Here is a 24,697-nt window from a genome sequence, read left to right as displayed (position 1 = left end):
AAAATCGCAATCCTTCTGTACCGTTCGTGTTCACCGTGGAAAATCCTCTCCCGTCTCATAGTCGGAACTCTCTCTCGCGGAGAGAGCGAGCGCGGGAGCGAAAAAGGATCAAATGTCCACCTCTTCTCATTATCATGCTCGGTGGGGACCGACGTCACACAAAAGCCAAGCAAGGTGTGTGTGAGTGTACGGATTTCGGAGCCGGCAGCGGTCCCGGTCCCGGCAGTTTCGTTCGGCGAAAGGATAACAATAGACGGGACAGACGGATCCTTTTTCCGGCTGCGGTGGACTTTTACAGTGAAGATGTGAGGAAGAAGGTGCGTTTTCTTTGTGAGTGCAAATTTGGGAAATTTTCCGGCTAGGTCACACAATTGTGTACGTGAGAAGAAGACAATGATAATGGAAATTGGTGTCCCCTCCCAGAAATTCATTCGGTTGTGTGGTTTTAAAGTTTTCCCTGGTTTGTGAATGAAAATCCTGTGTTGGATGCTGCGAGCTGAGAGTGAGAGCCAGAATTGGTAGTATCGAATTTTCCCGTGGTGCTGCGTTTTTCCACGGTTCGGTTCTCGTAGTCGTGCGAAGGTGTTACAGGTTCCGGACGATTCGGATCGTCGTGATACGCGCGTGTGAGCCCAACTCCGGTTTGGGATAGGCCAAGGTGGTGGCATTCAAGGTGTTCCAATTTCCTAATCCAATTATGTAATCAGCTGGTGTCAGCCACAAAAGTCCAAAGAAGTTACGAAACCAAATTAATTGAGTGAAAATAATTTCTTCAGCAACACTTCAAAAGAAGCGAACAAAAAGAACCGCACCATCATGGGATCGTCACGTCCTTCGTTGGACTTTTTGCTGGAGATGACTGAGCCGGAGTCACGTTCCGGTTCACCGGCCGGCATCGGCATCGACGGCGGCGATGCTGGTGGTCCAGAGGACGAGGACGAGGACGACGATCTGACGACGGTGGACGAGGAGGAACCGACCCTGGCCGGAGAGGAGCAACAGTCGGTGGCATCATCAACGACAACGACGACGGCAGCTCAGCCGTCCAAGAAGGTACGTGAGAATTTTCGCAAAATAGCTTCTGATCTCGGGCGCGGGGAACCTTCTTTGAACCTGGACCTGATCCGGGGTGAACCGTGTTGCGATAGGTTTCGGCTGCGCGGGATGAAAACTGTAATTCTTTGTTTTTCTTTTTTTTTTCTCGTGATGGGGAAAGTAAATGGCAAAAAGCTGCCGCTCAGTTGTTGATTATGATTTTTTCCGATTCGTTTCTGCGATGAAATGGGAGCGAATTGTGTATTCTGGGCGCGGAACTGAGAACATCCGGATATAACACGTAGCCCGCGGGTATTATGATACGGAGTAGGGGAGAATCACCTAGAGTCAGCATCATTTATAGAATCGGTAAGTTTTTTTTATACTGCTTTGTGTATAGAAATGATATGATAATATTCTTCGAAATTTCAAAGTTTAATTTAACATTAGAAAATAAAGATTTTTTCCACAGTTTTTGAAAATCATGTATTTTCCGAAAATTGGCAGCACTGCCAAATGATTTTTGACCAACTTGTGTCATTGCTCAAAAGATGTTTTTTTGTTATTTAAAATATATCAGAAAAAGAGCATAAAAATGTATTTTTCCCAGTTATTTTTTGTTTAAAAAGATGAGAAGTCCTTAGCAATACCTACAACTTTGTCAAAGATACCAAAATCGACCAAGAAATCTGTTCTCAAGATACACATGGACAGCTGCCAAAATTGTGTACAGACTTGTAATGATACAAAATTTCATCTTTGGTCAAAACAAGTACACGCAATGGTTCATCCAAATAAAACAATGCACAAAAAAAAAATCTAAAAATTTCTTATTCTTACTTAAGTTGAGAGAATGCAGAGATGTTGATTTAGAGTAAGGGTCTTCGTGAAATCTGAAGTCACAGCCAATTTTATTTATACGTTTTCGTAGCTCAATTATCTTAACGCAAGCCGTAGTCTCAACACTTGAATTCGAATGAAAAATGGTATTTAAATGCATTTTAAAACTGCCCTATGATTTGATGAAAACAAAAAAAATGCGAAAAAAACATTTTGCGGTAAATGTAAAAATGGAAGGTTGAAAACAGAATGTTGAAAAAAAGAATGATGAATTTTTCCTCTATAATTGTTGAATAACGAATTTTTTTTTGTCAAACAGGTTTTACACATAAAATGTGTAATATTACCTAATTTTTGATGAATATTTAACATTGTTTTTGCTACTCGTATACTTGAATAATATTCATCAAATTTAGGTACAATATTCAATCATCTTTTGACCCAGGGACTTTGACAACTGTCAAACGCAACGTTTTGAAAAGTGGTTGGCAGAAGCCTGTCGGATCGTGATTCACATATAGTGTTATGTCTTTTTCCGATCTGTGGTCCCAACATTCAAAATTTGCAAAAAGTAAAAATATGTTCAACTTGATTACAAATACAAAATAAACATTAAACAATGTACTTTAGGCCGTTTCAAATATTTTTGAAGGTGGAAAAGGGGCAAACAATGACAAAAAATGGATGGAAAAACAATGGAATTTCACAAAAATTTAAAATATTTTTAAATGAATTGCAAAAAAAATATTATTAAACATGCAAATATATTTACAAACACAGGGGAATGCATTTTAAAATATTTTCAGCTGAATTTACTCAAAATTTTAACAAATTTTGAAGTTTTCAAAAAAAATGTTTTGCCCCCTGATTTTCCGGATCGAATATTTGCAACGGCCTTACATACTCTGAATTCGGAAGTTTTCAAATGAAAATTTTAATTTTCAGAAATATATTTTTTTTTGCAGTGGAAGGGAAGGGAAGGGGGTTGAAAGATTAAAAATAAGTCGTGAAATATGAAAAAATGCTTTTTTTGGAAATTATAAAAAAAGATCAACAGATATCTTCGAAGTTCAAAGTATAACTTGTCCAAAAAATATTTGATGAACTGATAATGTTTGAATGAAAAAAAGATTTTTTTGAATTTTAAATTCTTCAAGAATGTTGGAAGTTACACTGAAAGAAACCGACATAGCAATGTCACATGTTTTCCACATGAATCTACCCCATACTACTTTGCATGTGAATGTCATGTGCAAAACACTTGAAAATTTTCAATCGAGCGCCCTATTCATTTCAAGTGCAAATCACGTTAGTTTCGTGTGACTTCGCACTTGATTTTGAAGTGCTGTTCACTTCAAATTTGAATAAATTGCTAATGTAATCCACATGTTTTTCTTATGAAAAAAAAAAAACGTGATATTTATGCAGTTTAAAAAAACCTTTTTTTAATTTTAACAGATTTATTATTTTTTTAACATTCTTTAAGGCAATGATTCTTCACGAACTATTCTTCCCAATAAAAATCACTGTAATTGCGGTCATGGTCTAAAATCTGCGTTCTTGAATCAAAAGTACTTTTAAGACACATCCCGGCCACCAACCCGACGGATTAAACGACGATTGTAAAGATCTCCGGCTTGAGGGAATATCCTCTTGGTGAAGAGGCCGATGATAGAACCTTTGTTCCGTTTTTTTTTTAAATTCTCTGCTCAGTAATCATCTTCTTGATGTAGATTTCTTAATGTTCAGCTGTAAATATAACAAATATACATCATTGAATAAGAAATAAATCACGGTCATTAGTTAGGACTTACCTCAAATATAATTTATAAAACGACAAGTCTTCTTTGCATGATCCTGCGCCTTAAACTTCAACAATTGCAGGAGCAGCTAATTCTCGTCTGCCCTCTTCACCATCTTGATTTATAGGCAAAAGTTCAACGCTCGACATTCAAAACCAACACATTTCAATCTAACGTGTTTTTCACTTAAAAATCATGGGAAAAGTCAAATGGGGCAAATCGAAGGGAAATTCATTTGAATCCAAAGTGAACACCATGCGATACAATAATGAAATGTTTTTCGCGAGCGATCAGCTGATTTCAAATGATTATCTCATCCATTCAACATGCAAATCATATGTGAGTCATAGGAAAAGCATGTGATTTTATCGTGTTGTTTTTTGAAAACGCTCACGTGAAAAAACACATGAATTTGCTATGTTGGTTTTTTTCAGTGTAGACTTTTTCTCAAAATGATATGATAAAATAATGAAAAAAATAATACAAATTAGTACACTGATCACGTCAGGAAAAAAACGTTTGATATTGAAAATTTGATTTAAAGTATATATCTAGAGTTTTTTTTTGGAAATAAACCTATAAACCAAATTTTCAATTTTTGCTTTTTGAATGTTTTTATAAACGCCTTGTGACAAGGGTATTCAAAACACCCAAAAAGCAAAAATTGAATATTTGGTTTATAGAACCTTTAAAAAAACTCTGAATATTTTCACAAGTTTTAGTTATTCAACAAGTAGCATAATTGTATACACTTTTAATGAAATTTCGATGTTTCGATAATCTCTATATAAAGTTTATTTTATCGAATGTTATTAGAAATTTTATTCTGTTTGAGTTTGAAATTATTTTTAATTATGAATTAGGCCGTTTTTCAAAGTTTTTGTCGCCCCACCTTAACATTCCAACGCCCAAGGCTTCAAAAAAGTTGGAACGGTAACTTCAACTCGCTGGTTCTCAGGCCTAACTCAACCAATCAAGATGATTCTTCTTTCCAGTGATTTGTTAGGATGTCTAGATGATTCTAGAACTTTGCAGAACTTAATTTGATCAAATCTGTAATTTTTGCGATCAAAAACATCGTTCCCACTTTTTTTTCGCGTGTAAAAAAAAATTCGCCGAAAATTCCGCGGAGGCAGTCTTTAAAAAAAAAAAGGTGGAACGATGTTTTCGGTCGCAGAAATTACAGATTTGTTCAAATCAAGTTCTGAAAAATTTTAGAATCATCTAGACATTCTTACAAATCACTGGAAACAAGAATCGTCCCGATTGGTTGAGTAATGCCCGTGAACCAGCGAGTTGAAGTTACCGTTCCACCTTTTTTGGAGGCTTGGGCGTCCGTGTAAGTTGGACATGCGTTGGGCTTTCCAGTGTTAAAAATTGGTCTAAAAATCAGGGGAGCAAAAAACATTTTTTTTCCAAAAAACTTCAAAATTTCCATGAAAAAGGAAATCTAATCAATTGAAAACAATCTGAAATGCATTTTTCTGCATTGATAATCATATTTAGCATGCTTGGGCTTGTTTAAAAATATTTTGAATTTTTATGAAATTCCCATGTACAGCACCGCAAAAATTGTATTTTTTGCAAAAAATAAAAATTTCTTCAATGCTCGGGCAGGTGTTTGTTTTTTTAGAAATGTTGAAACTATGGCGTCATTTAAATTTTTAAACTTTTTTTATTGTTTGCTCAGTCCAGGTGTAGGAGTCGTCTCCCTAGGTCCTGCCTCGGTGGAGTCGCTGGTAGGCAGTTGGACTCACAATTCAAAGGTCGTCAGCTCGCATCCCGGGGTGGATGGAAGCTTAGGTGTAAAAAGAGGTTTGCAATTGCCTCAACAATCAAGCCTTCGGACACCTAGTTTCGAGTAGGAATCTCGTAATCGAGAACGCCAAGGCAACGCTGTAGAGCGAATAATTTGATTTTTGATTTGATTATAAAAATAATTTCTTCTGAAAAAAATATAACTTATGGTTAAATTTATGTAAAGTATTTGGTGTCCTTCTAATAGTAATGCCAATGTTTGATAAATACTCAAAGTAGATCACCCTCTCCTATCTCCCAAGAACAGTCATATCACACAGCAAGCAGCATTACGGAAACTTTCTTTCCTTTTCTTTTAGTGCCAGTGGCATGGTGCATGGAGCGCGAACAAGAGCTGATTCAGCGACAATCATGGGTTGTAACAATCTGCGATCGTAACAACCTCTGACTGAAAGTTTATTTTTTATCTCGAGAGAGAAAACCCTCATGACTCTCTCGAGTCGTCTCTTGTAACAACCCGCGACTCAACTTTTGCTGTCGCACAGAGAGCGCTACCGATTGCTTTTCCTAGCAATCACTGAAGGAGGAACCCAGTGAGCGCCGGGGTGGTCTTGTCGGCGCGAATTTCCTCATTGGTTACTGTGATTTGCGCGCCACGTGTTTTCTTTTTGCTTGCTTACGCAATGCAATTCTAGCAAGAGTTTTAATGTTTCTTTTAAAAGCTTCTATAAGAAATTGGTTTGCTTGTTTAAAGGACATATAAAAAAAACCTCACGATTTTTATGCAATATTCTAGAAAAAGGCGAGAAAAGATAACTTTTTAAACAGCACCAAGGAACGGATTCAGTGTACAGGGTGTATTTTATAGCACATGTTAGCCTTTCGGAAGCCTACAAACCTCGTGGCCCGTGGTCATGACCACTTATAGTACCAATGACTAGCATCTTGTATTTTGATACAGACTTTCACACCCGGGTCACCTAAGTGTGAAAGTATGGTTCGGGGAGATGAAGCCGAATTCCTGCGCTTTAATTCGAACCAGCGACTTTTGGGATAGTTAGTCCAGTATATTCGGATATAAGTCAGCTCTTTTACGACAATTTGTGGTGTGATTTGGAATACAGAGTATCAAAAAAGTGTCCGTGCAGCCCTCTCCTTTGAAGCTGCATATTGACCCTATTTAATAGTTTCTTCACAAATTTCATGGCATGGTACAGTATGTATTTAACCAAAAACAACTTATAAGCATAAGCATAAGCATAAGCATAGGTGCCCACCCGCAGTTGCTACTCCGTTATTGACCAGGACCTCCAGAAGTTACATCCACGAGCCGTGGAAGATAAGTGGGAGCTATCTTTCCTCGCTTCGCAACTTCTCAAAGGCCCCTATCATGCTGATTGATACCGGCGCCGGCCACGACCAGTGGTAGGGTCACGGGGAAGTGGATGGGAATGTTAGTCCGATACTTGAGTGATAGAGACCGCCCAATCGACTGCATCTCCGACAAAGTATCACATGAGTTTTGAGGGGGTTAGTAGATGGGTATGAGGTCAGGATTCACGAGTGGCAGTGATGTGACCATGAGCATTTTGTTTATCGGTTGAAAATTTTAAATCTTAGGCAGCCGGCTGCGGAAAGATAGATAATTGATTATTTAAAAAGTTTTTTTTATCGAACGCGTGCCAGCCGAGCAGTAGTGCTATGGGCTGGACTTATCAGTATATTTTTACTGTTTTTACAATTTAGGTAACGCGAGCAAATTTCAAAAATAGTAAATAAATGACGCTTTACTCTTCATAAAATCGATAGTTTGATGAATTAATACTAAAACTGCCAGTTGGAATAAATTTTTACGATCATTTACGACGAAAATTATCGCAAAAAACAGGACTGCGCGTTCCCAGAAGCAATGCACTTATCGTATTTAACCAAAAACAACTTATTGCTTTAAAGATTTCCAAAACTATCTTTAAAAATCCCCTTCCCAAATATTTGAACCCTAGCATTGTGGTTAAATTAGAGGCATTTAAACTATTCTCAGTATCGTACATATCAATTTATCAAAAAGACGAAGTTCAAAGTTGTGACCATTTGATGCAAATCTACACTCAAAGTTAAAATCACTCTTTGTACTAAAACAGATATAAAAATATTTAAAAAAAAAACTGATTTTCAGAATAAACCCAAATTATCTAAATACGCTAAACTTTAAAAATAATATTTATGATTGTTTCCAGATTATTGTAACTATTTTTTTTTCAAAAATTGTATTTAAAAACGTTACTTAATCCACCTTATGGTGGTTGGTGCCTTCCTCACATTCAAGTTGTATTTTAGGTTTTATTTACAAATTATTTAAGAGTTTTTTTTTGAATAGGCCAAATACTATCAAAAACAAACATTAACTAAACAAGATAAATGCTAAAAAAACTAAAAAAAAGGAAACAAGAAAAACTTTATGTACAAGTGAAGTAATGTGTTTCGTTGAACAAAAGTTGCTCAAAATAACCTTTTTCAAAAAAAAAATTGCAGTAGAGGGTTAAGGGGATTGACTTTCAGGTGAATGGTCTATTGTGGTATATTGGTCAAGAATGAGGTAATAATACAGTATACTGTATACGGGACCATCCACAAATCCACAAACCACATTGACACTTTAGGAGGGGTTGGCGATTGCCCACGCTCCATACAAAAAAGATTTTATTTGTATGGAAATTGTCTACGATAGGGTGTCCACGTGGTTTGTGGATGGTCCCTACAGTATACAGTATCTTATAAGAATGAAACGAATCATTTGCTTCCTGATTCCTTACATTTGTCCCGCAATTTCTAAATGAAAAAAGTTTTTCAAACAATAAATCAAACTACTTTTTACGAAGAGAAATAATTGAGAAGGAATACTCATATTTCCCTAAAATATGTCGAAACTTGGCATTAATGCCAATCGTTTGAAAACTAGAAGTACAGGGTTAGGGTTAAATAAACTGAAATGTTATAGCATTATGGATTTCAATTTGTTTTTGGAATATTTTCCAACAGGTAAGGTTTTACTCAACATTATTATTTTTAAAACATGTACTGGGGTAGGCCACACAAAGTCCATGCATTATTTTGGAATAAAAGTTTTTTCAACAGTGATTAGAAAAATAGTTACGTTAAAAATTCTTAGTTTAAATTCCGGGGTGACTTTGATAGTCAGAGTTTTTCTTGTTAAAATCATATTTAGGATGTTTAAACTTTATTTGTACGTTGAATGTACCATTACTGAAGTTGCTGATATTGTTTTAATGAAAAAAAAATCAATGTTTATGTTTAGTTAACAAAGTTTATAAGCTTTTAAACAAAATAAATATAAATTTTAGGTAAAATTGTTAAAAAGTCGGAATTTTGCCTGAAATTTGCAAAAACTAGTATTGTTTATAAAATTATCGATTTATATTGCATTTTATACTGAATTCGAAGCACTAATCGCAAGTTTTCACATTTTACATGAAATTTGTTCAACTGAAATTGCCTATAAATTTGAAGTTTTTTTTTAATTGTGTTTCAAAAACACATATTATTTATTATTTACAAACTTATTTTACCTTCTCCTAGTGGAAAATTGTCCGAAAAATCCGAAAATGCATTCCGTTTTCCGATTCAATATCATGTTCATTGAGAAAATCATGACACTTTGAGAAGTTTAAAATAATGAGTTTCATCACCATTTTCTTAACTTTAGTTTACTAACTTTTTAAACTTTTCAAAATTTCATGAAAAGTTCTTTTTGAGGTTCTTTGAACACTTTTCTACCACGGTCAGAATGATTCTAAACAATTCTGTACGTATTTTAATTGTATTCTTCCTTTGCGGAAAAATCGCAAACCTATCAAAGTCACCCCGGCTATCAAAGTCACCCCGTTTTACGGTAAGAAAAAACCCGTTGCTCTTTTGTTGGGAGGTAATTCTTGTCGAAAGCGCTTCACCACATCACGCATTTTTATGCAGTTATCAGCTTGTGCAACTTTGTTCAACCTTTACTTCAAATTTAACTGCATTAACACACAAACACGAACACGTTCTTTGAGCTGAAACAAACGGAAACGCATTCAACGTGCCCATGCAGTTTTAATGAGTTTAACACACTCCAGAAATAAGTAATCGATTGAATTCATTTATTATAATCGTTCATATTAAAACTAATCGTTCTAGAAAACATTAAATATTAAATACAATTATTCTCAATAAAACCGTATAATCGTGGTCCTGCCCTTAAACATCAAAATCGTCTCTTGTAACAATCATAGATTGTTACAAGTCGCGATTTTTGGAAATCGCTCTCCGCTCGCGATTCAAGATTCGTTGCGGTCCCAAATAAACAAACCCCTTGACGACGCGAATTGGGTGAGATCCACCCAGTGGATGATTGTGAACGATCGCTTTGGTGTGAGTTCCTTCTTGGTTACACAGCGGGACTAGCAACGCGTTGTTTTTGTTGAGAGCAGTGGCGCTTACTGTGTGTTTATATCTTCACTCATTGATCGCGCGAAACGATTTTTTAGCGACCCTGAGTGCCACAATAAGACGATGCTATATTGCCTCTGTGTACGTACTCCTAATGTGCGGGCACCTCTCCTCAGAAACTGCTGCCACTAAGAAGTGCGCGGAACAAGTGGGTCGAAGTTACGGTCGGTCATGGAACAGATGGGTGTGGGGCTTTGGGTGCAGTTGGGTTGGGCGGGAGGACGAAAATCGATGGAAACATCTTTGCTGCTGGTGGGATTGTAATGCTGCAAATCGTGGAGTTGGAGAGGAAAAGTCGCGAGATGGGATTTGGGATTTGAAGATGGTTTAGTTGAGTGGAAATGGATTAGTGGGGATTCGTTTGTGTATTTGTTTCAAATGCTGCTATTTTTTTTGGAGATTTGAATTTGAATCGTTGGATCATGACAGTAATCAAAAGTGACAAAAACGAACTCATCTGCAATTGTCATTCGTGCCACTTAAAAATTTCAATTTCGACACCCTCTTTGAAGTGTCACACCGAGAACCTAACATTTTCTCAATCACCACCCCAGCCACGTGTCACGCGTTCCAGATCTCGCGCGGTCACGTGTCACGTGTCATCACCAAGAGACGTCCCCGTTAAAGTTTTTGTGTTTTTCTGCCGCCAACTTTGATCTGACTCGGATGTGCGCTGTTAGGGTGGGGTAGGTTGCTAGGGTGGACTATGAATTTTGACCAGAAAGGAAAGCCATAAAAAAAACCCGCTGCGCAGATGCACTGGTCTATGGCTTAATCGTAAAAAATGTGTTAATTTCAAACGTCCTGGTCCGGTCTTCTTGTGTGGGGTGGAAAATTTCCCAATTTTTTTATTCTACTGTAATTATGAGGTTTCATCAACGGATGAGAACCCACGTCGGTGGGAGTGCCTTTGAACGGTGTTAATTTTATTCTCTGCTCTCTAGAAAAGGTCGTAAAAGTACCAGCTTAATTTTCACTTTTTGAACAAAGAAACCCGTCGGGATGCGGGTGATTTAATTGAAATTGAGAGGAAAATTTCTGACAGAAGTGGGAGTTACATTGGAAATTTTCAAAAACTGGTGTCGAAATCTTGACAGCTGGCGTCGCAGTAGGCCAATTTTGACCGTTAAGGTCGCGCCAGGTATACCGTTGGCGTGGCTGTCCTTGATCGGAACGACTTACGGCTTACGCAAAGTGCTGCGCCAACTGCGACCGGATTGGAAGTCATTAGCGAAAAGAGAAGGCTGAGATTGACCCAGATGAGGTTGGCCCAAAACTGGCTAACCGTTGATGACTTGAACCTTAATGGGTTCAGCGAGGGGTGCACTCTCAAGTGATCTTGAAATGTTATGCTGGTAATCGATTAGTATTGATGTTTGGTTGGAGTTGAGCCGTGGGAATAGAGAATTCATCAAATTGACAAACATATATTTTACGAGAGTCAGTTTGAAATATTACGTAAAAATTTCACTTTTAGTTGACATCAACGTCGTTTCCCAACGGTCAAGTCAATAACTCCGTCAATGTACTTGCACTTGAGCAAACTGAACGGCGCGGTAAAAGTGAAACTCTCTTCAAATACATCACACTTGTTGTGTCCCATGAGTGTGGTGAGAAAGTTATGGTCCACGGGTACTTGTCGCAGCACTTGCTCTATCTCCGGAGCAATACATTATCACTTCTTCTTTGGAAACTTCAAAGCAGTGGGCACTTGTCATCTGCTTCGTGTCTTCAAAAAATTAGTAGCTAGTTGATTAAAATTGACTTGAAATATTGCCGGGCCTACCATTTTACACGGAAAAATCATTCATGCTGGAGATATTCACGAAATCGTGAATAAAAATTCATGACAACGTGAATACTACGTGATTTCCAAACCAAAATAGCAACAGTTGTCACGAAATTTTCCGTGTAGCATGCCATGAAAATCCGTGACAAACTGGTCTCAATCTCGGTAGCCGGATTCGCGTAGCCTACTCCGCTCAACAGGCTCGTAGTTCAACCGTCAATGTCACTCCGGCGAGGCTGTCAAATCGTCGGGGCGGTCCACCGGGTGATGAAAAATCGCCGTATTACTCAACACGTGAACTTGGCGTCTCAAATGCCGTTGTCTCGTCATGATGGGACGAACGCCGCGGTCAGTTGGTGGTGGCCAAAGTCTGTTTGTTGTAGATAATTAGCTTTGCAGCATGCAAAAAGCCATCAGTCGCGGCGGGTGACGACTATTCGACGTAATGACCTTTTAAGGAGATTCGTCGTCGTGACAGTACCAATTAACGACCTAACCTTGGGCGCTGATCTAGTGGTACGCAAAGGACAGAGTTCGACCCGGGTTAAAAATGGTTATTTGGACCTTTCAAATTCTTTCGTCGCCGCGGTAGAAAGCGAAACCGTCATAAATTACAACCTGAAGATTCGACCGGCAGTCGTGGTCCAATTCTTCCAGCATTCTTCGTGGCAGCAAGCGCCGCCGACTACAAAAGAGCGCGTTCTTGGCCTACTATTGAAGGTCGTTTTGGGAAGAAGAAAAGGTCTCGGGGGCTACCGGTGGACACGCCGCGGATGGCGAAGAATAGGTTAGAGGACCCGGTGCCTACTTTGATCGATTGCTGGCTCGAAAAAAAAGAGGAGAAAAGGTATACCCAAACGGAGGATAATTGGATGATGTAACGAACGAGCGCGTTCTGGAGCGGTGGCGTAAATTAGATTTATGACTGGGATGCCGGGAACAAGAAGAGGTTAAATTTTAAGTTTCAAGTTTATTGGAGCACTTTCCGGTACAAAGGAAAAATTCTAAGGAGTTATCAAGATGTTCTGTTGAACCTGAGAATTCAAGTCATAGCCAGCTGCGATCAATCAAAAAATTCCCACAATCTCCTCACTTTAAGTCAAATTTATCTCAAAATTAAAGTCTGTTTAGACAGTGGCACTCACTTCAAGTGTGATAATCCACCGAAAAGAAACATCAATCACGAGCCGTGTCAAATTCGCTGAAATTGCCATCAACTTTAGAACAAAAACGGTCCCGCAAACTCCCGGTACGCACGGTGGTGGTGTCGTATCGCTTCATGGAAGGCTCGGTATCGATGACATCCGATAACTCTGTAACGTTAGGCCGGCCGGAGGCGGCTAAGGTTGTGTTTTTGTTTCCCATGCCAGCGTAAGAGTCTTCGTTGGTGGGTCGGATTCAGGGAAATACTTCACCACCGATGGCTCTTCAGACTCTGCTGGAAGAGTTTTTATTATTTTTTGTTTGTGTTTTGTCTCCGATGGGGTACTTTGAGCTGCTGCTGACTGGATGGTGTCTGGAAGAGATAAGACCAAGCCAAGCAGAAGGGACACTTGAGATTGGGATGCCAACAATGCAGTGGGTTAGGAGTTTGATGCCTTTTTGTTGGGGTTAGTTATTAGGGCACGTTACGATTGAATGACTCTCGGAAATTGGGTTTTAATTGATTTTATCAGAAGAGATAAACAAATGATTTTTGTTTTCATTTGAAGAGAATTCAGTCAATTTGACTGAAAAGTTTTTAGTTTTGGCTGAACGATTTGTGTCCGCATTTGTTCCATTCGGCCCAGTTTCCAGTCCTATAGCTTAGTATTGAAAATCAAAAAGTTTGATAAAGTTGTTTAAGAGCTACGATAAAAAAAAACGATTTTAGTGAAATGCGGACTGGACTTCGCCATGGGATGTGATGATTGTTTAAGCCCAAGTTTCCTAAGAATTAATTATAGGGAATAACCTGAACCAGAATTTCACCACCATGATGCCGGGGAGGCGAAAAGTGTTTATGCTCAACTTTTTTAAGGGGATAAGGGAAAATCTCCTCGTTATCTTTAAGTTAGTCCGCTTGGTTTCGGACCTTTTTGGGAAGGCATTATGTCTAGGATATGTTCTAAGCAAGCGTTGCGACCAAGGTTTCAACATAACCTCAAAATTTCGTGTAGCTTACGCTGCCATTATTCTGATTGTCCTCCAAATAAGTCGCTTAAAAACCAAATCAAACATTATTGAATTCATCCAAGACTCAACTCTCAGCTCACATGGCATACATTTGTAGTCTTCTTTTCAACACAAAAGAAGCCAAAGAGCAAATTCATGTTTTCACGGAAACAATGCACCTCCGAGAGCAGCATCCAGGGAGATGATTTATCTTCTTTCTTCCCGGAGTCACAAATTGAACGCTGGAGATCGTGCAGAAATGTGAGATTTTGCGCGCATCCAAGTCGCGCCGCCGTCATACAAATTGTCGTTCGCGGTATGAAACAACAACAATCACGCCAGGAGAAACCCCAGAAGATATGATGGATCATTGTTATGCTGAAGGGAAAGGAACCAAAGAATGAAGTATTCCAAGAAGGAATTTCTGGGTTTGGTACGGTTGACAATCGAAAATTGGCCAATAAATGGAGAGGTAACGTGCTTTTGACAAGATTTGATTCGACGTTTGATATGATTAGAGACGCTTGAAATTGATTCAATAACAAAAAAGCAGAAAGCAAAATAAAACCCATTGAGTAACAACTCACATTAAAACCCCGGTGAAAGGAACAATAATGATTGCGACAGATAGCGCACGTTCCAAACGGACTGCTCCAAATGGCCCGGCAAAACATTCATTTCAATTGTCTTCCATTTCGGTTGCTGCTGCTACCGAATCGAATCGAAAAACGTTGTTTAGCTGTGTTTTATGTTGTCGAGTTCGATTCGGTGACCTTTTTACGCGCCCTTTTTTCGAAGGGTTCGTGTCGTGCCTTATCGAGAAAATGTTAAAGTTTTTGGAAGGTTAGAAAATTTTAAGTAAAAATTTAAATTTATGGCATTTTCCCCTCAAAACTTATCTGCCACGAGGTGTCTCTCGAGCACATCATCTTCCAGGCAGTAAATTTATCATTTGACACCTTATAAACACAGTGAGGCCTTTTCCAGGCACTTAAACTTTATGGTTCGCCAGACATCGCAAGCAAACACCAGACCAGACCAGGAGGTTTATGCTGCTTTTGCCCAGGTTGACAATGACGAAGGCCAAACGAAGGATCCTCTTAGGAAAGTGAAGAAGGTACTTTTGTCGGATGAGTGAACAACACCACACTAAGCCACTTCATTTTTATCGAACCATTGACGACAGACTTGTGAAAGAGTTGTGGCAATTTTTTGAAGAGGAAAGTGTGCGTAAGTGTTTCCAGATCTTATCGTGTACACAGAAAAAAGGTGAATCTTGCAATGTTGAAAATTTGGTAGGTTGAATATTACCTCTTTTTTTGAGTAATGTTACATAATAAATGTGTAAAAATGTGAACCTGATGAATATTCATCAAAAACTAATGAAAATTCATCATTTTCTGAGGTAAAATTATTTTTATTTTTTTGACGCAAAATCACCATTTCCTGATGAATATTATCATAATTTTTTTTTCTGTGTACAAAAGAAATTAATAAAATAAAACAAAACATCCAGCATTAACACAACATATTTGTAAAGCCTTATAACAGGCCTGCCTAACCTTTTTGGCTAAATTTTCACATTTTTGTTTGTCCAAATAACAATTGCCCATTTTTTCGAGGTGAATTTGGTGGAATCGTTTTTGAACATAATTTTGATAAAAGATTGTCAACATATTTTTACAGATCGTTTTTATCACTTTTCTTGTCATGATTAGTAATTGCAGTACATCCGTGAACATCCGAACATGTTTTACAAAAATTAAAGCGGCCAGCCCTACTGCATTGTGTTTACCGCAGAGAGGATTCTGAGAACTGATCACATTTCACAGAATCTACAGGGGAGGAAGGATGCGGGGACATACCATGCCAAACGCTCCAGTTTACGGTTTTATATGTGTTTTGTATGATGTGTTTAGTGTAAAATATAGTGTTGTTAAAAATCAATTAAATATAATAATGAAATATAATGATCAATAATAAAAATGTAGGACGTGTCACAAGATAGCACGCAAGCAACGTTTCCCCATTTCATGACACATTGCATTGAAAATAAAAAAAAATCTAGAAAATTAAAAAAAAATATTTTTTTAGAAGAATTAGACGAAACCAAACATTAAATTTTAAAAGGTCAAAACATGTATGTTTTATCCAAATTTAATTGTGAATTTATTTTGCCCATATTTCTCTATGGCTCAAAAATAGCATTTAATTTAAATACTTTGATACGGTATTTAAGATAAAAAATAGTTACAAAATTAAAAAAAAATTGAGCTACAAATATTTTCTAAATTTTAAATGACACAAAACATTTTAAAATGTTAGCTTTAATGCTAGCATTTCTGTGGCTCAAAAGTTGTTATCCAAAAAATTTTTAAAATTAATACAGTCGACTCTCTGGCTGTCGATCTTCTCGATATCAATAATTCTCCATCTATCGATGAATTCTTCAGGGCAAAAATTAACGCCGATTGTCAACATTTTTAAGAATTCATTTTGTCCATACTTTTCTGTGGTTCAAATGTGGCCAAACAAAAAATTACGACTTTTGATAAGTTTTTGAGAAGCAAATATTTTCAAATTTTAAAATCGAACATAACATATTTGAACGGAATCCTTGACCTGGTACACAGTTTATACTAACAGGCTATCATAACCCATAAAACAATAAATTACAAATACAACTACAAAATTGATGTTTTATCCCATATTTTTTGTGTTTTTAATTTGTTCAACTTCTCTGTTCCAAAGTTGCCAAAAAATCATCGGCCGGAATATTTATACATTTTTTTAGATAAGAGATGTCCTATACAAATAAGGATGATCTAAAAAAATATGATTTTCGAAAAAAAAAATTTTTTTGAAGTCATATTACTCTTTGTAATTTTAATAATTTTAACCGATTATGGCAAATGGTTTTTGTTGGAAATTTATGGGAAAAATTGAAGACTGAGCTGCCTAACATTTGAAAATGTCGTATGAAACATTACAATCCCGGTTTGTCCGTGATTGAACCAAAAAACCTACGTTTGAAAATACTTTTTAAAATCCTAGGAAAAAATGCATAATTTACTTGAAAATGGGAGAGGTTCATTTTAAGGTTTTTAGGGAATGTAGGAGTTGTGGGTTTTTGTGGGTTTTGTTAGAGTTAATTTGTTATTTGTATAATTTTTAGGGGTGTTGGAATTTTTTAGTTTTATTGTAATTGTGTGAGTGAGGGTTATATTATTTGGTGGTGAGGGTGTTGGAGGTGGTTGTGGTGGGTGTAAAAATTAAGAGTTTTTTTGTTGTTGATTTATAGTTTGTGGTTTTTTTGTTTGGGTGGATTTTTTGTTTATTTGTTTGGAAAATTTTTATATTGTATTTGTATATTGGTTGTAGGTGGGTTGATAGGTTTGGTTTAGTGAGGGTAGTTGTAGATTGGAGGTTGATTTGGGGGGGTAGGGTATTGGTTGTTGTTTTATTGATGGGTAGGTTTTTTTGTTTTTTGGTTGTTTTTTTTTTTTTTTTTTTTAGTTGTTGGTTATTGTTTTATTGTTTAGTTTTGTGTATTTTTGGAAATTGTATTTGTATGTGGTGAAATTGGTTTGTAAAGGTGGGTGGGGAAGGTAAATAGATGGTGTGAATATATATTTAGTGAGTATGTGTAAAATAGTGGTGGTAAAAAGGGTAAATTATATGGGTTGTGGTGTTTTGAGTTGGAGGGGATGGTAAGGGAAGTAGTGTATGGGTTATGGAAAAAGAATTTGGAGATGTGGTTTTTGGTGTTTGGGTGTTTAGGAAGGGTGGGATGTTGTTGAAAATGTTTTTATAGTTTTGGAATTGTTTAGGAAGGAAGTTTTTGTATGGGTTGGGGGAGGATGTTGTGGATTGGGGTTATTTGGTTTAGTTGGTGAGGGTAGTAGAGAGAGGAGTTGTTTGGGAATGGTGTGGGGGTGGAGGGGGGTATGGTTGTATGGATGTTGTTTTGAGGAAAAAAGGATTGGGGATTGTTTGGGAGGTTTTTTGGGGGAGGGAGGTGGTTTGGGTGGGGGTTGGGGGAGAGTTTGGGGGGGATTGGAGAGGGTGGGTTGTGGGATTAGAGGAGTTTTGGTATGTGTAAGGGGGTGATGTTTTGGGATTAAAAGGTGGATTAGAGAGTGTGTTTGTAGTGGTGTTTTAGGGTTTTGTTTTGGGTTTGATGAGAATATTATAGGTGAAGAGAGGTTGGGTGTGGTATTTAGTGGAGTATAAGAGTTGTGTTTATAGGGTGGTTTAGGGGGGGATTGGGGTTATATATGGAGTGGTGTGGAGGGGGGAAATTTGAAGTTAGGGTAGGGAAGGGTGAGTTGTGGTTAGGGAGTTGGAAGAAGGGGGTGGGGGAGTGGGGGATATGATTGAAGTGGAATGGGGTTGAAGGGTGTGGTGTGGTAAAGGAGAGGAATAGTTGTTGGGGGGGATTAGGTTGGTGTGATTGGAGAAAATGGGTGCGAAAGAAACATATCTTCTTCTGTAAGCAGAACAGTGCTGACGGGAGTGTGTTTATGGGTGTATAGTTTATTAAATTTTACGAGTTTTTCATTTACTTGCAGGGGGGGCTCATTCTTCATACCAAATTGGTGCCATTGAAGTTGACTTACATAATTCATGGCGAAAGTTTAATTCGATTGTTCCACTCAACGCGATAAATTACGCACGAAACTTTAAATGAAGGAGATATTAAATTATTCTTGGTGATTCTAAGCAACGCCAAGTATAGACGTTGATCGATCGAACTCCACTTTGTTCTAGAGAACCATTCAATTTCCCTCCCTTCATTCCGTTCAAAGTCACGATAATTACTGCCATCTTTTCATTAGCGTGCGCATCAAATGAACGCTCCATAGAGGGGCCATTTTTGCGCCATAACTCTTATTGACGCCGTCCTCGGACAGACGCCGGATTTCGCGCCCCACTGAAATGAGTCAAAACACAAACAACAACATCATTGGCGGCGGACGTCCACCCTGGAAAGGTTGCCACGGCACGCAAAACCCGTGCCCAGCTCGGATGTCCAAATAAAACGCATCGCTGGACGCGCTCCCGTATAGGGGAGTGTGACGTTTTTTTTTGGTTATGTCCCCAAAAATGGTCAAAAGTTCCAAAAAAGCGTAAAATTAGAAAATTACGAAATCTCTGGACAAAATTTAGATGGAAAGATAATATAATAACATTAAAATACTGAGTAAACTCTCACATCAGCAATTCTCCCCTAGCAAAGCGTGGTTGAACGGCGACTCATCTGCACCAAGTTGAAATCCGTTGTAGAACCTCAGATTTGCTGATTTGCATTTTGCTGTTACGGTGGACCATATAAGGTTGGCATGCCAACGGCCCATTTGTTATAAAGTTTACACGTTCCTTCAGATCGTACAGCCTCGCGTCGGAACATGACTCGTTCATACATGTTTACCGAAGCAGTGTTGCCAGCCCAGAAGTATCAATTTGCCTCCTATCTAACCATCTTTGGGCTGATCATCGCGCGTCTACCGTGATTAATTCTTCATTAATTCTTCTTTGGACACGTCCAGCATCCGTTCTAAAGACTCCTGGTCTAAAAGCTTTTAGAAGAAAACATGACCAAGAACATTACAAATATGCACACACACCCTATTCCCATAATAAAAATCACCATCCCTTCCCAGAACCTGTTCTGGATCTGATCAAGCGACGTCCGCTTCTCACTTTCAGTCTCCTTCAGTGCGGCAATTATTAGCTCAATCTACGATCCGATCTCAGGAGGCGAGGTTGGTCCTCTCGCCGTACATTCCGGGATTCCCCGCCGCGAAGATCGATACCAAAGGAGAGGGACCAATGGTGGACATCAAGGTCGAGTCCTGAGAAGGGTTCAGCGCTAAGAACTGATCGACTATTTTTAGAACGATCTCATGGCTCAGGAATTCAAGTCCTAGCAGGCTGATTCAACAACCGATTTATCAAACCTTATTCCGCAAATTTCAATTTCGTGGACATCGCAGTGAGCTGCGCCGCTTCGCGGCGATGAAAGGTTGAATTGATTTCAATTAAGAAGCCATTCAGCGGCGGTGAACCGCGCGCGCGCTATTCAATTCTAATTTCTGACATTTTCGCCGATAAGCCGACAATAATAACCAAACGCGGAGGCATGTCATCGAGGTAGGCTGGCGCGTTCCCCGAATTCGAGGAAATCGACCGACGACGACGCCAGGACGGTAGCCTACTGTGACGAGATTGAATGGCTATTTATTTATGGACCTCGGCCGCAGGTTATTGTTAGAATTTCCTTTGAACCCGCGTGATCTCCGAGCGGTTCTTTTTTCAACGCGTTCTATCGGGCGGCCACGTGGGCTCATTATTGGGCTTGGTGGTGAATAATAATTGAAAAATTCTTCACGCTTTCACCTGGGGATGGCGGCGGCGAGGCTTTCAGTACGGATGTCAGTGTCATGTCGCTGTCCGATTGAGCGCTTTGTGTGGTTTTGATGGACGACCCTGAAAATTGAACTACCTGTTGAAGGTTGGTTCTTGAAAGGAAAATGTATAATTGAAAAGGTGAAAAGTAACTGTACAATATGTATGAACTGAAACTTTTCGTTTCGTCGAATACAGCAGGAGTAATTCTCTTAGTTCTTTGTATATTTCGATTTGGATGAAACTTTGACCATACATTCCCAATGTCAAAAGAAGCAATGTTGCATATTTAGTTTTCATAGTCTCCATAAAATTCAGTAGACTGATCATACATAATGGCCATTTGAATATTCGAATATCTGCTGAATTTCTTGATAAGTAATTTTCTGATCGATTATTTCACTATTTATAGTTGAAGGTTAAATCCCCAAATATGCCATATTCCTTTTATTTTTTATACATTTCAAGAGACTTAAAAAGGCATCTTTTATGCTTGAATTAAGGATGGTGCAAAATCTGGTGTTAAACATTTTTGAAAAAAAATGTTTTTTTTTTTGTAAATTATCGAAAAATTTTATAAAAATATTTGTAAATTCGTTTGACAAGGCCGACTTCTCCTGTCTTTCAGTAGCACTCATTTAAATATTGAGAGGTTCAACTTTTCAGCACACGTTTCGTAAAGTAGTACTTTTCGACACTGTTTGAGTTGACCAAACAAATGCCAACTAAAAGTTGGGAAACAAACTTTTTACTGAATAAAAAAACTATTCAAACGTGTTTTTGGAGCTGATCAAAACTTTTTTTTCAGCACTCGTTGTCAAAATGTCAAATTGTCATGTTCTTGGTCAATGAAATTGAAACATTTCGACATTTTTTGTGATGATATGCGTGAATTTTCGAGACCGTTCAAATCGGGAGGGATTTCCGCGCGATTTCAACGTTGTCCCACACAACTCAAATTGATAGGGCCTCCCTCATAGATTTCTCATTTGCGTGTAGTATTATTTGTATCGTATCTAATTTGTTAAGTTAAGTGGAATCGATAAAAATCGAAGCTTCAAGCTTAAATCCAACTATTAGTATCGGGTTGTAAACCAAACCCTCAAAACCACTTGACAAATTGTCAACATCCATAAACAAAGGGAAAAACCACCCAGCTAAACGGATTATAAAAGCGTTTCGTCGTGTGTGTTTTATGATGCTCATTTATGTTGAACACTCTCGTCTGCGAAGCATTAAAATCCTCTGGCTCTGTTCCGTCTGCTTACAACATTGTTTAATTACACCGTTCTCCATCTTTGTCAACCGTGTTGTCGTCCACTTGTTCAACCCCCTGCGTCCATCCAGAATAGGGTGGCATTGTATTTTGTTGTCACATTGTGTGTTCCATTCCTGAAAAAAAAAATCGAGGCCACTTTTTATCGAGGTCGTGGACTGTCTTCCAAACTTGAAACCAGAACGATAAAATGTCTAGATTTTTGTGGTTGATTGTGTCATTTATCACTTTCGTTCGCGCCGTCGAAACCAAAAGTGAAACAACAAGACACCACAAAAAAAAGTGTCATGCCAAGTGTCCAAGTCAAACGCTGATTTGATTGATGTTGGCTTCCTTCCAGGCGCAAATGCCATAATGTTTGAACAACATCTCTTTCATTCTCTAGTTTTTTTTGTAGGTCCGTTGAGATAGATCAGGACAAAAAGGTCGCCCTGGCGGCAAGAACCCTTTTGAAAGTGGAGTTTTTGTCGGAGCGTGGATAATTTACCCGGCGGTAGGTCATCGTTCCCGCGGGTTTGATTGTGGCCACAGCTGGTGATACTCGACAATTATGGCCGCACACCACACGCGGGCGGGGGTCACCAAAAATAAAATGAGAGTTTTTGGTCAAAAGTGCAGGCCGCACCGTTGACCAGGAGAGATATACGAGCTGTCAAATAAATAATTTAGATTAATTCAGAGTCCACTTTTTTTTGGGAGGAAAACGAGTCGTTAAGAAGATAATTTAAATAAGCGATAAATTTGGTGTACATTAATAAATACGCAGATTAATAGTTGCTTTATGGGAGAATCACTTGAAGATTAATGAGGCAAGCCGAGTTCGGGAAGCATTTGGGACTCTGTGTCGCGGTGGGAGGTTGAAGTGTTTGTATTTGGTTGTTTAAAGTTCATTTTTCAACGGGAACGCTTGACTCAAAACTTGATGATTTTTATTTTTTTAAACTGGTATTAACTCGATTAATTGTTTTTCCGATTTTTTTAGATCAATTTTCTTTAAATAAATCTAATTTCATTAGATTTGACTTAATTTACACGGAACAAAATCCGGTTTGCGGAATCGCAAACTTTGTTTCCGATTTGCTCTAAAAATCGCAAACCTCGTCAGTAGGAAGCATTATAATTTCCGTATATATCATGCAACCCATAGTTGGATGGGTAATTAAAAGACCTTTCTGACGAGCCTAATTATAGAAGATCTGACAACCCTATCAAAAGTTATAAGCAATTAAGTGTTATTTACATACTTATTTGAGGTTGGATCTCAAATATTTTGATGAAAACGTTGTCCGGATCTATTATGCGTCCCATCGTTGCATTCGTAATCAAAAGATCTTTGCAATGAGCTCAAAATATTGAAGATTTGACAATGCTGACACAAGAAATTAGGAATAAGCTTAATTTTTTTTAAATATGTTAAGAGTGAAAGATACAATTTTGACTAAATGTCAGGAAGGCACCAACCACTTAAAGGTGGATTAACAGTCTGGACCCGAATCCTGATTTGTCTGTTACATTCTTTTTGGAATTCAATATAAACTGTAACGGGAACGGCAGGCATCGGGTCCAGACAGTTAAGTAAAATTGGTATTTGTTTGTTCCTTTCCTCTTGATTTTAGTTGAAGTTAAAGGGACATACTTTTCATAAAATAAAAAAGTTGAAAATGAAGAATCTTTGGCAATTTATGGATTTTTTCATTTGAATTTCAATAATTCAGGAAATTATTTGTTACTTCGCACCTTATTGATAATGTTAAAAAAGGGGACGCAAACACATCGTCCAAGTCTCCACGACATTAAATTATAAATGTTCCACACTTGTAAAAGGTCTCACAATAACCTTACACATATTGATATCCACCTTTCGAGCACCTCCTCTCAGATTTCATCTCCCGCTCAATCTCAGCTCAGCGGCAGCCAATTTCGTGAAGTGATTGGTTTAATTAAACGCTGGGCCGCAATCTCGGCAGGAGGAGCGCTCCTTTTTCTTCTTCTTCTACCATTCGATTATTAAGCTCAGGTGTTCACCAGGCTTAGCTTAAAAACTCCAACTCGATTTGGGGTTCGTGGTTGGTGACTATAATTACCGGCCATGATTGGAATCGGTTCTCTGACCGTCATCCGGCCGAAAAAAAATGGAATGGAAAGGAACCAGCGGGATTTGTGGGGCACAAAAAGAACAAATTTGGTCCAAATTAAAAATCGACGACGAATTAAGCGAGTTTGGTCGTTATTTTTGGGCAATTTTATGATCAAAAGGGGTGCCGATTTGATTCGGGGTTTGTTTGGGAATGATAAGTAGCAAATCGAAAGCAGAACTAATCTGGGAAAAGAGCGCTAAATGGGTTGATTCAAGAGTTTTAGGATGGCGCCTCAAAAGCTCAGGAATGCACTAGGGGAAATTCCGTCCATGAACCGGTCTAGATCCCGCCCAGTAGATATCGTGTTAATTAGTTGCTCCCGCGAGTCGGTGGAGTCTCGGTCAGCAGTGGCGACCAAAAGATGAAGATATCAGCTTCCAAAATGCGTCATCTTCGCCGTCTCAAGCGAGGTCATAAAAGGGGATGAAATTAGAGCAGATTTTCAGAGTGCACACGGTTTCAAATGTCGCCATGAGTCTTTTCGTTGGGGATGAAGGGAGGAGGGTACATTCCGGGAATGTATCCAACCGGTGGTCACGTGTCGGTCAACTTCCGACCACAATGTGGGGGTGGCCGAAGTTTCGTTGAAACTTTGTACCCCTCCAAGTGAAGTTCACACTTTTGGTATTGTGGCAGATTGTTCACGTGGAAGTGGGAAAACTCTTTCGCAAATTGGCACGTGACGGAGAAGACAAAGTTTTTCAGCAGTGTTAGTCTTTGTGGATGAAGGGATAAGAATGAAAAATATGTCGAATCATGAAATTGTTTAATTTGATTGAAAGAAAAGCAATATGTTTTAAATATCTCTAATTCATTAAATAAATAAATAAATTATAAAATCACAATAGTCTCTTCGACGACCCACCCGAGCATGAGTAAATAACAAGGAAAATGCTAAATAATACCATTGAATGGTATCAATACCAAATGTTGGTTTTCGCGAGCCCTTGAAAAAATGTCTAAAGTGTAAGTTAATACCAATCTGTGGTAT

General features: G+C 38.3%; 1 protein-coding gene across 1 annotated transcript in view; it reads left to right on the top strand.

Moving 5' to 3' along the window:
- The first annotated feature begins 288 nt into the window (after positions 1-288).
- The window catches only part of LOC120426683 (breast cancer anti-estrogen resistance protein 1), a 122,218-nt gene continuing 97,809 nt past the window's right edge, over positions 289-24,697 (top strand). The window contains exon 1 of the mRNA XM_039591461.2: positions 289-1,053. Within this exon, the coding sequence (XP_039447395.1) occupies positions 817-1,053 (237 nt within the window). The 5' untranslated portion in view covers positions 289-816. The remainder of the gene's footprint in view (positions 1,054-24,697) is intronic.

This window comes from Culex pipiens, chromosome 3 (assembly GCF_016801865.2).
Source record: "Culex pipiens pallens isolate TS chromosome 3, TS_CPP_V2, whole genome shotgun sequence".
Taxonomy (NCBI): Eukaryota; Metazoa; Arthropoda; class Insecta; order Diptera; family Culicidae; genus Culex; species Culex pipiens.
This window is presented reverse-complemented; position numbering and strand designations above follow the sequence as displayed.